This window comes from Colius striatus, chromosome 3 (assembly GCF_028858725.1).
Source record: "Colius striatus isolate bColStr4 chromosome 3, bColStr4.1.hap1, whole genome shotgun sequence".
Lineage (NCBI taxonomy): Eukaryota > Metazoa > Chordata > Aves > Coliiformes > Coliidae > Colius > Colius striatus.
This window is the reverse complement of record NC_084761.1, coordinates 58,460,518-58,473,878: the sequence shown is the minus strand read 5'-3', so window position 1 is coordinate 58,473,878 and position 13,361 is coordinate 58,460,518. Positions and strand designations below refer to the sequence as shown.

General features: G+C 36.8%; 1 protein-coding gene across 3 annotated transcripts in view; it reads right to left on the bottom strand.

The window, feature by feature from the left end:
- Positions 1-13,361, bottom strand: part of PALLD (palladin, cytoskeletal associated protein) — a 190,303-nt gene that overhangs the window by 33,683 nt on the left and 143,259 nt on the right. For all 3 annotated transcript variants that reach the window (XM_061993410.1, XM_061993409.1, XM_061993408.1), the window contains exon 10: positions 3,556-4,242. In XM_061993410.1, coding sequence (XP_061849394.1) covers positions 3,556-4,242 — 687 coding nt within the window. The remainder of the gene's footprint in view (positions 1-3,555; positions 4,243-13,361) is intronic.

Sequence of the window (13,361 nt, the reverse complement as noted above, 5' to 3'; positions counted from 1 at the left end):
AGGTACTAATTACTGAAAGCTCCTTTCTGTGTTTAAGATGTCCAAATAAAATGTAGTAAATTCGCAATTCTTGTGATTTAGGAAGGTTGTAAGACTACATGTTGTTAAAAAAAAACATCAAAAAAACCCCACCAAAGCAAACAAAACCTCAGTACAATGTTTCAAAAACCTATCAACTGGAAAGAATATTCATAATATGAAACTACTTTAGACAATGTCGTCACTTCCACAGAGTCTCTGGGTCCAAAACCAAAGAAAATGTAAACCCTTAGCTGAAATATTATCATGGTATTTACTGCTCATGGGCTCACAGAACACAGGGACAGAAGAAATGTTTTGTCTGGCCTCTTATATTACAAGAGACACTTCATCTCCTTGGATTAGTTTCTCTTTTAAGTAGAACAAAGATGATACACACAATTGGAAAGGAAATGCCTGGAGAAAGATGTTGGAGGGAAAGTCTGACATCATGAGGAGAAGTGAAGACTCAGTTTATGCACCATCACCGTGTCTTCCATTTTACAGAAAAATTCACTTTAACCACCTCCAAAAATTATTATCTGCATTTGGAATGCTTATTACTTTACTTTTATTCTACCCCTACTACAAAAGCAATCTGAGGAATGAAGGAATCTGAATGATGCCTCCTAAGTCCTGAGAGTCAGTAATGAAAATAATCATTGAAATATAGGGAAAAAATAATTATTCATTAGATGATTCATCATAAGATGCATAACTTACAAAACTGGTCTGCAGAATTTCTTACTTTGTCAAACAATAGTTTTTGGCAATTACAAGAGACTGACAAGGTTAAACATATTTTGTTTTCTGTCAGATATTTGGCCATCAGTATCACAAGCCAAGTGCCTGGGAGAGAACAGAATAAACAACCATGGCAAAAAGACCATATAATCAAATTATGAATAGTGAATTTTCAATCCTGAAAAAGTCAAGGCAAGAGAAAGGAGTCATGAAAACACTGAAAGCAGTCGGGAAGACAGTTTTACAAGAATTTATATGCTAGAGGCACTTGATATAAAAGTGTTGAGCTAGCTAAATGCAATTACAGGTTCAAGTCTACTTCCACTGGCATTAAAATGCAATAGTAAATCGTAAAGTCATTGTCTAAAGAGGAAATCCTACCACTTCAAGCACTGTATTTGGAGCCTTTAGTAAAAAATGCACCTCCTTTCTGTGAAAGGTACTTCAAACTCTGCCTAACTCTCTATCATATTCACACACAGAATCACAGAGTCTTAAGGGTTGGAAGGGACTCGGAAGGATCATCTAGTCCAACCCCCTGCTAGAGCAGGAACACCTACAGTAGGTCACATAGGAACTCGCCCAGGTGGGTTTTGAATGTCTCTAGAGAAGGAAACTCAACAACCTATCTGAGCAGCCTGTTCCAGTGCTCTGTCACCCTCACAGTGAAAAAATTCTTCCTTTTGTTTCTTTGGAACCTCTTGTGTTCCAGTGTATACCCATTGCCCCTTGTCCTGTCACTGGCCATCATTGAGAAGAGCCGTCTCAACAACACCACTATTTGACTGATCATGAAGCAGAGACAAAGCTAAATGTCTTGGCTAGAATTTTAGATAGTGAGCTGAGGCACTTCTTGCACCTAGTCTATACAGCACACTGCCAGCAAACTATCATCTTTTTCAATCAATGGATCTTGGAGGCCATGGAGTACATGGTGAGACAATAAGTTATGGAATACTGCAAGTGGCTCAAAATCTACAATGTCTGAGAAAGACAAATGTGTTCAAGAAAAGAAGTTTTGTGAGGATGGAGCAAAAAATGAGGGAAAAGAATCAAAAAGTGAAGGAGGGGGGAAGAACTGAGACTATAGCTCAAAGCAGAAGGGACAAAAAGCAGTGGGTGGATGAAAGGCAAGAGGAAGAATTGCTCAGGAGTGCTATGAGAATGATGGGGAATTGAATGCTTTACTGAGCAAGAAAGACACACTAGACATTAGTAACCTACACAGTAAAATGAAAAAGGAGAGGCCAGGGAAAAACTGACATCAAAGATACAGAACAACAGATTCATTTTTTGCATCATGTAGTACATCTTCTACCACATTTTAACGTTATAATTAAGATGACAAATGCTCATTGTGTGTATATACACACACATATGTACATATACATATACATATACTATACACATATACATTCAGTATGGTTAACATGATCCAGCTCCCATCTGGACTACATTTCCTGAGGGAATGCAGGCCAAACAGCCAACAATCTCATCCTCAGCTGAGAGCCAGAGGCTGCTGCCTTGTCCCAATGGGATAGACACACCATCATGTGCACACCCACACTGTCTGCTGGGTTTGAGGAAGTGAGGTTCAGGAGGAAAGGGGAAGCATCGTTGCAGAGTTGTCTTTCTGTCCACTTAAAGCAGTCAGTATCAATAAGGAAAGTCAGACAGTGCAAAGGACATGGTAAGACAAAAAATGACAACTATTATGAGTGCAAGGGCAAACTGTACTATTTCTTCGTTTTTCTTCTAAATCTGTTTTATGTCCAGACTCCATAATGAGCCATATGACAGAATTCAAGATAAAGAAATGCTTTTTAAAGCACATACGTGATTTATTACATTGATAACTGTCCACTTTCTTCCTTCTCTTCCTTTTCATGTCTTGGACTGAATTTACAGAAGTTCCCACTGCAACAGTATGTAGCTGCGCAAGTCACCTAGATACCGTAGATATGTTTAGACAAACTTCTAGACAAAGTTATAAATAATCCTTGGATACAGCTATTCTCAATTTTGTTCTTCAGCATGTCTCTTTGTTCTCTAAAGATGGAATGAGATTCTAGTGCCAGTGGAAAGACAAACTGATCTACAATGGGAGCTGACATGCTCTAAAACACTATTTTAGCCTTTAGAGAAGACAAAAAGGGAAAGCAACTACACAGAGTTGTTAGGGGGAGAGATTCTGTTTGTTTTTATTCTCTGCTTTTCTAAATCCCCCCCTAAAACCTTTTTCAAACTTCCCTGGAACAAAAACTCTAGCCAAAAGTCAATATACTGTTATGATTACTTTATTGTCAGATGTATATTTTAATACCTTATACTTTAAGTATCTCAAAGCTATGGAGACTTCTGAAGAATGTGCTCTATACTTGGTATTTCTCTACCTGAAGACATAATAGGAACATAGATTGCAAATATCCCAGAATATCTGATTTTAAAAGAATTAGGTAATGAAGAGTTTTCTTGGATCTCGTTACACTGCCCTGGGCATGCAGTCTTTTGCTGCTGCTTTCATACTCTCATCAACTCCCATTTAAAGCTTTAGTTTCTCCTCTTTTGTGTTCCTACTGCAGGACTCCCTCAGAATCTCATTTCTCTGAGGGTTAGAAAACTATACTCCATCTCAAGCACAGAGGCATTTGCAAATAATTCACATATCTCTTCCAATCAGGTAGGAGGCAACAGCAAAGAACACTAAGAAAGTATAAAATGAAGCAACTGCAATAATCTTCAGTACAATCTTCAGTACAGTCAAACTCAAGGAACTCATTAGCTGATACTTACGGAGGCGTCACTCCTTTTGGGAGGCCTAATGCGTTGACAGAAATGGGTGGTGGCTGGGATGGCAGCATGGAGCTGAGAAAAGCTGCTGGAGACTGGCTGGAATTAGGAAATCTGGGAGTTGGAGACAGGCTGTGGGTAGGTGAAGAAACTGAAGGAAGAGGAGGTGGTGGAGGAGGTGGAAGTGGAAAGGAATCACACGCTGGATACGCTGCGGTTGGACTAAAGACAGGTGGAGGCGGAGGAGGAGGGGATGGTGAAGAAGGAGACCAGACATACTCTCCTTCTGGAGCAAACTGCTGAGAGAAAGGGGGAACGGGCACTCTCCCAAACTGTTTCTGAGAAGCAGTTGGAGACATAGGTGAAGGAAGGCTGGATGTAGATGATCCTGAAGATGGAGTCACATAACCTGAAGCAGGGCTGATGTTCTGAGCAGCAATAAACTGCTTAGGCCGAGCATAGTTGAAAGAGCTGGAGGACTGCATGGTTGGGGAAGTATGAGAGTTAAGAATACTCATTGGCACAGGGGAGGTGCTGGATTCAAGCTCCTGGAAGGAGGGGGGAGGAGGAAAGGAAGGAGAAGAGGGAGGATGTTGCTGATGGTCAGGTTGCTGCTGGTGACGATACCACTGTCCACTTTCTTGCTCCAGACGAATTTGGTTCTGCAGCTGCTGTATTTTTATAGGGTCCCTGTAGGAAGGAAAAATAGACAAAAAGATGATCAGATGTGCAGTGCTGGTTGGGGGAGGTAAAAGTTCTATGATCTAGGAAAGGCAAGGAAAGTTTAAAGCATCTGAGTGTCTTGAATAGCCCTGTTTCTTGAGAGTTAAGGCACTGCTCCAAAAATCTGGTTTTTGAGGTCAAGAAGGGAGAAAAAGATACATTCATAATAAAAGTTAACAGAACTCTTAAAAAAGGTAAACAATAAGACAATTTGAAGATGTTAAGGGTATTTTAATAGGAGCAATCCTGATAACACAAACAATGGCAAAAATATTGAAGTTCTTAACAAGGCTTCCTTTGTCTATTTTCATTTAATGGCCCTATTTCAATAACAAGCCTCAGATATTTACCCAGTGACAATTTCAGCCTTGATTTCTCCTGCAGCCTCTATGGGCTGATCAGACAGACTTAATTACTGCCATTTTTGAAATAAGGTAATTGGAGACAAGGGACCAAATTATACATTAGAACCATCCACGTATCTCTAGATAAGCAAAGAAGACTTCCAAGAAACACCTGCAACCTGAAGAAGTGGTTAATTGAGTTTTTCCTTGACTTTAGCCTCACTTTTCTTCCCAGGCTTTACTCTTAACTGAGGTGTATCCTAGTATATACTGAATACAGTTCTGAGGAATTGGGAATTGCAGTACTACCAGCTAAAATGGAAATGAGAATTTCTTATAGAAGTGCAGACGTTCATTAGCAGAACAATAAAGACTAAAAACCTAATATGAATGACATTGAGATCAGAATTAACTGTGTGGTCTACCATCTTAAAATACATCAGACTGATGTGCTTACAAATTGTCGTGTTCCATCTGGAAATCATAACTTTATCTCAATACTCCAGATGTCCACAAAGTATCAGCATATACACTTATACCTTTTCTGTATATTTAATATATAAATACTTCATTATATACAAGTGTGTCATTGTTTATACATAATTGAGGTCATTTAAGCAGAAATTTTAGAAGCTATCTGCTTAACGCATGGCGTATGAATGTATGATTCTGGCACAACAATATACTTTTTGTTGGTAGCAACAAAACCAGAAATAGTAATATCATCATGTTTTCCACTCTAAGATTAATTTTGATATTTCAACCATTCACATTTCCCAGAAAAATATTTTCTGACAATTATTCTGCTTATAATCTCAGGCCAAAGGACACTGTTTAGACAAGAAAAAGGGGAACAAGCTTGTTTAGGACTGAAAACCGAAAAATCAGTTATTTACATATAACAATTGCTTTTTTTCATAAAGATGGTTCAATCCTAGCAACATAATCATCTCACTAATAAAACATATTTCAGTACTTAAAAGGAGATTGCATTTTCCTTCTTTAAATTAGCAACAAGAACATAAAAATACATAATACATAAAAATGTTGCAGTTCACTTGTAAATGTTATAGTTCATTTTTTAATGTTGACATTAGAGACTTTAAATCCCTACTGGTTCAATTTTTCACTCCAGAGGACATGGGATGAACCTTATTCTTCAATTTTTGCTATATTACATAAAAGCCTACTTTCCCTAAATGGGCTAAAGCAACAGAACTTGAGTTCCCATCATCATTCGATTTTCTTGGCTAATGACAAATACTTCAGGTCACCTCTGATTGGAAAGAGAGGATTACTACTTTCAGCACATTCTGTATCTTTAGTCTGACTATTTGCAGGCCCACTGTGTAATAACACTAAAATTATTCACAAATAACCCTTATTTTATTTCGATCATAATGACTTTTCCCCTTTTGTTTTGTTTTGTTTTTTAATTACAAAGAAAGTAAGAGGGAGGGAAATTTAGTATTGTAAATGCTGTGTTGAATATATAGAAACTTAGCTGTCTCCAACACTGCTATGTTTACCCAACATGTGCTGAAAGAAAATCAGAGTGTCTTGTCTTGGGACATTTTCATTGCCAAGTCATATGGTGACGTGCCCAGCCAACAGCATAACACAAATGACCATCTATGGCCAATGGTAAGTATACTACTACAGTGCCTGCCACTGAACTGCTGCTGTACCAATCCAGGCAGAAGGAAAGACCAGATTCAGAGAATGTCTGCAAAAGTTTGGCAGGCAAATGTGAGGTTGCTGTGCTCTCACACTAAGCCTGACTTGAGGCCACAAGGATGCACGTGCCCAAAAGTCAGGGTTTATTAGCACAGGACAGCACTAATTCCATTTTGAAAGCTTTTGATCAGCTTAGAGTCTAGACAAAGCAAGCGCATGTCTGCTTGAAAAATACCATGCAGACATAATCATTATCACATCAGTCCACAGATCAAAAACATAAAGACCTTCTTAGAGCAAACTTTCATTCCAGTGGTAGAAATGCACGATCGTTGTCTGCAAAGGAATGTCTCCACCTCAGGGCTATTTTAACAGCAGATATTGCCCTATACTTAGGATATGTCAGCATTATGAAAGAGAAAAAAAGAAGAAAAGAACAATCACAAGTGTTCCTTTGCAATGACACCGACAGGAGTGGAAGCTCTACATGGTTAAGGTCCTGAAATAGAACATCACTGTGCCACAGATAGAGGCCAGCAATCGAAATTATGCAAGAGAATCGGTCTCTTATGTTGCCCTCATCAGTAAAGAAACAAATAAGGGAATTAAAAAGAGTTCAGCTTTTGGATGAGATTAAAGGAAAAGATATTTTAATTGTAATTACATCCTCTTCCCAATTAGCTGAAATGTTTTGTAATCCCAGTGTTTTAAAGGGCACACATGCTTCCAGGGAATGCATCAATCTTGCTGAAACAATAGAGAATAAAACTTACTTTCTCATGTGAAATACTTGGTTTTGCCAAATACTTAATTACAACAATGTAGGAATGAACAGTTAAAAGTAAATTTTTAGTAAAAGTCAAATACTGACTGGCAAAAATAAGTAATTTTTAAAAAATTTTTAAAACTAGGGTAAAGTGAATATTGAGAAATTCCAGCAGCTCACTGAAAAGTAGGCCTAGCAATACAAAAACATTTTCAAAAGGTCTGCTTCAGTATTTTTTTTTCAGTAGCAGATATTCTTGATCAAGTTTATTATATACTTTTTCAGAAGGTCCAATAGTTATGCTAGAACAGTTAAAGTAATGTAAACAGCAAAGCAGCAATATTTTAACAAAAGCAGGCATTAGCTGCAACACAGGTGAAGTTTCTGGCCTGCATTGCCTGTAAGAACAGTTGCATACACAAGTTTGAGGACTTGCAACCTACTCAATAAGGTGATGATTTTCAGAGCTAAATGACAGTGAGAAGAAAATTGAAAATAGATATTTGAAAACAGAGACATTAGGTTTCTTGACAGGCGACAATACAAAATACTATCTTTTTAAAAGGAAAGTACTCCAATTGTATGGGAGATGATCAAGAATCTTCTCTAATGCTGACAACACATATAGTATATTTTAATACTTAGGAATTCATGTTCTGTGCTATGCATTTGGTTTAGAACATAACAGTCTGTTTTATCTTTTTATCTCATTTTCACAATGTTTTTCTTCCTGGTACCTTCTTTGTATCATATTGTTTTGGAAAGTATTAGAGTAGTCCTCAATTTTGAGCACTACACTGGTAATAACCACCTGTAGGAACTGCAACTCCAAATGCCTGGATACAGTGCTATAAAGGAGGAGAGACAGGTAGATAATTGTACATCTCTGAAAGTCTCAATAGGAACTGGCCAGCAGATAACAGAGGACATGACAGCAGATGGCATATTCAGGGTTGCAGTAAATCCTTCATGCTAAAATTTCTGTCTGGCTTATTCATAGGTTTGCAATATTAGAATATGTACCAGCTTTATTTTTTTTTTTCCCTCAGACCTCTGGGTTTGTGAAGAGCATAAAAAAAAAAAAAACAGAAACAATAGCCTGCTTCTGGAAAGGATCCTACTATTTGCAGTTTAATCATCAGCTCCTCAGTATAACCTGGTCTGTGTACCTTGTAAAAGTTCACAGAAGCCCTTCCATCCAGGGTATCTAGCTTGGAGAGGAAGGTTCTGCAAAGGTAGAGGGATGCTGTCCAACCCTTGAGGGAATCAGTCATACACAAACCTCGTCCAGGTAGTGTCTACCACATATGCCAAGGTCACTGAAGTTTATTCAGTGTTTTACAACACAATGCACAAAGCAGATTGAAATAAATCACCACATATAAAGAACCAGGATTAAATAAACTTTTCCATATTCCAACTTTTAAAAATTCCCGATTTTGGCCCTCCTGATCTCAAAAAAAGAAAAGGAGGAAATGTAAAGCAGACAAAGAAAGGCAACTTTTGTTTGAAATAGTCCTATATATCTCATTTATGGAAAAACAACAGGTTTGCTTCTGCCTCAGGCCATTCCTGAGCAAAAGCAGACCGGCCACTTCACAACCGTACACAATCATCTTCCCTTTGAGAAATACATGGTGCAGTTCTACAGCAATATACAAAACATATCTCTGAAACTGAAGTGCAGGAATATTTTGAATGAAAATAGTCAAAATTAACCACAACTTTGAAAACAACCTAATTTTCTACATTAAGATTTGTCAATTCACCTTCATGAAATCTACCTTCCAATGAAGACCTAGCTTCTAACTCAATACTGCTGCTTCACAATCATGCCAGAGCTCTACCAAAAGGAAACAGTCACTATCATGCTGTATTTAAATCTTCTCAGGTAACACTGACTTCCATGTCAGTAAGCATCTACATTTAAATATATTTCGTATGTATATATTCAGATATATTTAATATATTTAGATATATATATCCTGAGCTATTTATACAATAAAATCCAGAATAAAATTATGATCTTTCATAATTTATTAAAATAGGAATGCATAACCTACAGTCATATCTTTCTAGCTCCTTGGTAGCCCAATTGGACAGCTGGTAGGCAGAGAAGAAAGAGAACTGAGGAGCGTGGGTGGGTGTTGCACTAGATAAGAGTCACAGAGCTTCTGCATCTGTGCCTCTCAGGTAGCTGGCATTGCAGACTTTGCCAGATAGCTGTTAAGCTAGCTCTTAGAGATGCTGTTTAATTAGCTTTCTACAACTCCAACATTTCTATTTTAATGATAGAAATGATACTGTTGAAAATAAGTAATTTCCTAAACTTCTTCTGACAGTATTGAAGAGATTGAAATGCACATACCAACACATCCAAAACCTGACAGTAGCCACTCACATCTGGAATTGTTCCAAATCTGTTTTCCAACACATTTATCAATGGTTGAAAGTCATTAAAAAAACTCAGAATACAAAAGTAATTTCAACAAAACTCTCAACCGAAGGAGTATTTATTAATTTTCAGATATGGTAAAAATGTACCTATATGACAAGGCAAGAAGGTGAAATAAAGATAGAACAGATGTCCCTTTTTACAAAAACTGCAAAGTATTCAACATACAGAGAGCCTTCAAGCTGTATTGTTACAAATAAGTTTACTGAAGCGTTAAGTTTCCTGATGCTAAATCATTCCTTATATTGTGAGAAAGAATTGTGGACTGTTTCAAATCCTGAAAGCACTAGTTTGGGTCCTACCTTGAAAACATTTAGAATATTTTTTGTCTATACTAACAGATTTCAGGGAAGGTGAAGGTTGTCACTACAATTTAATCCTCATGCTAAATAACTACAGAGCTGGAACTGGGAACTATCTATTGTGCTCTTGTGTACACTCATTGCTCCCAAAAGCCATAAAGACACAATACAGCTTTAGCAAAAAGGCTACATTTCGTATCTCTGGTAGGGTTACATCATGTTAGTCTAGTCAGCAAAAATCTGTTCGGCTTTGTGACATCTGTTCGGCATGTTACATAACTAGTGCACATACCATCCATGGTGGATATAATAGTTAAAAAATTACACAGGTAATGAGTTTTACTAATAAAGGAAGCAAAAACCATTATGTTATTGAGGCAAACTGCAACAAAGTGTTAATAACAATACAGGTCCCAATTTACAGCTGAATTGGCCTGAAGTGTAGGAATCGTGTTGGAATGCAGTAATAAACTATCCTGCAGAAGGACAAATAAGTCTTCTGCCTCTGAGTGTATTGCAATATGTGGAAGGTTATATTCTGTGATGACTGGTATACATTCAAAGAAAATATGGGGAGAAAAAAAATACATATCCAAGTTTGAAAAGCTGTACTAGTCTAAAAGCAAAGTGAACACAAGAAAAGATGGATGGCCACTTATCCTCTTCTAGATGTGGTATGATACATTTTCTTGATGCTCCCCCTGCAATAGCACATGAATGGTTGCCTTTATTTATTTATTTATAAATTAATATGTTTGATTTGCAAGATGCTCTATAACTGGCCACAAAAGTTAGGAGATTTTCTTATATTTATGCCTATCCACCAATGCTTTCAATGTCCAGTATCTGTCCAGTGTCTGTCCTTTGGTTTACATATAAAGACAACTGCTTTCTACTATTGAAATAGATACTTTAATGAGGAAGAATGACCATCATATTAAAAAGAAAAACTTACTGGATGACCCGATATTAAAGGGAACACATCGCTCCCTTTTATCAGGGTGTTTTCAGGAAAATTAAAACTTTAACTATGGTTTAAAACTACTTGAAGAAAATAAGGTAGTTCTAGAGTCTAAATTCTAGGGCCTTTTACCAGCCATTCGGTATTCACAAACAGATCTGATGTCTGAGCAGGCCACAGACTCATGCAAAGCTTGGCTATTACCAGCTGACACATCCATAATCTATGTTACTGAAACTCACTGGAGGTATCTTACTTTTAAAATACCATATGAAAAGGAAACAGTGGAAAGGAAATCGACATATAATCACTAATGTTTATATGAAATAAATATATATGGCTGAGACTCTCACACTACAACAATATGACTTAACTCACTTTAGGTTTCAACATCGTCTTAGTACCATAAAGTTTAATAGGATGTCACTTTCTGTAGGTCTTTCTATACACACAAAAATAACCCCATCAACAACATACACTAACTGTCATGGAAGCAGGAGAAGCAGAAGGCATTAACAACAGCTACTAAAGAGTAATAATCCTGATTCTCAAGAGCTGGAGATGATTGTTTTTTTAATTTGTTTTTTAAAAGGCATCTTCCCTGAAGTATGAAAAAGACAAGAAAAATTTATACTCAAAATGTTGTTAAAGCATTCTTATAGATGCAGAGCTAAAGCTTATTACAACTGCATGACAAACAATTACAATGAAGATGTCTCAGGCAAATCCTAAAGACTAAGCAGACTTGCAGCCTTATTCTATGACTGAATTCTACTCGTCACTATAATTTCCCCATTGCCTGTTATAAACCAAAAATTGGATACCTATGAGGAGAACTACCGTGCAAAGGCAAAATCCACCCACAATACATAGATGTCACTGCAGTCAAAATATACTTTCTAATATTCAGAATATATTCTGCTCCTGAAAAGATTGAACAAACCTAATCAGAACTAATCCCATTCCTTATCATCACAAAGAGAAACAATGTATCCTGAAATTACACACATTTGGACACAAATGCTCAACTTGAATTTGCTTTGTACACTGACAACACATAATTTTAAATACTATTTCCCTGGTAAATAGATGAAGTGATTTTTACAGTGAGAATTTAACATTATTTAATCGCTTTGTAACTGTAAGTGCATTGTTCTGAAAAGCGTAAATGGAATTCCTTACACATAAATGACAGAGAAAACAATTGCTTTTGTATTTTTTAGTAAAACTACATTCCATAAAGATGATTCACTCCAAGTATTACTTATTTATGGATATATTAAATAAACTTGCATATGGGAGACTTATACTGTAAGGACTTCCTGTACCTTAAGTGATATATAATGACATTTCAAAAAAAGAGGAATCATACAGGTAAACTGTGTAATGATAAACCTTTGTTATGGCTAAATACTGTGCCAATGATTCTGAATGGCTGGTTCCTTCTCTAAAACCAATTTGAATCCTGCTTAGCTCTCAGAGGATGTTTAGACTGGATATTTGGAAAAAATTCTTCACAGAAGGGTTTGTCAAGCCTCAGACCAGGCTGCCCAGGGAAGTAGTGGAGTCATCATCCCTGGAGGTATTTATACATGTAGATGTGGTTCTTAGCGACATGGTTTAGTGCTAGATGTGGCAGTGCTAAAGGTAATGATATGGCTTCATGATCTTAGAGGTCTTTTCCAACCTAAACAATCCTGTGATTTTGTGTCAGCCTTCTTACATAGAAAAAATAACAGGAAGGACAAAGTTCTATTTTTCCTAAATGAAATAGTAACCAACATAGTGACTGGACAAAAACCAAGAAATCACATAGTCTGTCATCTCGCCTAGGAAGACAGTAATGATACATTTGCATTTATGCTTCGGCTCGGGTCGAAAATACTCTTCTGAAGCAAATCTTAACTGTCCCCACTTGGCTGTTCTCCAGTTAGCATCAGAAGGTGAACTGATTTCCTGTCAGGTGAAATAAATGTAACAAACTGTTACAGAGCAGACTAGAACTAGTCTAAATGGGAAAAAACCAACCCCCTAGACTTAGTGACATTGAAATATGTAGATATCATGCCCTCCAACATGTTTTTTTGTTCTACAGAGCCACTCTTGTTTCTGTGTTTCTGTTTCATGCTGATAACAGGCTACACATACAGAGTTGACTTATAAACTAGCATGAGGTGTCCAGCTAAACAATACAATCTAGAAGGATTTTAAAAATAAGTGTGTATAGCACAAGAGATTCTGGCTTGTATTTTGTACAAGTCTTGATTTCTGGAAAGTTAACACGTATCTTGCTAAACATATGCTGACAATTTACCTCTTTGTTTAATTTATAGGGTTTCTTGAAATATTTTTCAAAGTGTATAGCACATTGATGTATACTATATTAAAAAAACAGGATATCATGCATATTTAACATTTAAACAGTCATAGACAATGTATGGACCCATACTACACAGAAATTTTACTATTTTTTATGTTCCAATACAGATTTCTACTATTTGATTGCCTTGCAGCTGACCTCTTGAATTCAGTTCATTCCACTCCCTCCTTCTGTCCTGCAGTGAAAACCTCCCAGACAAAA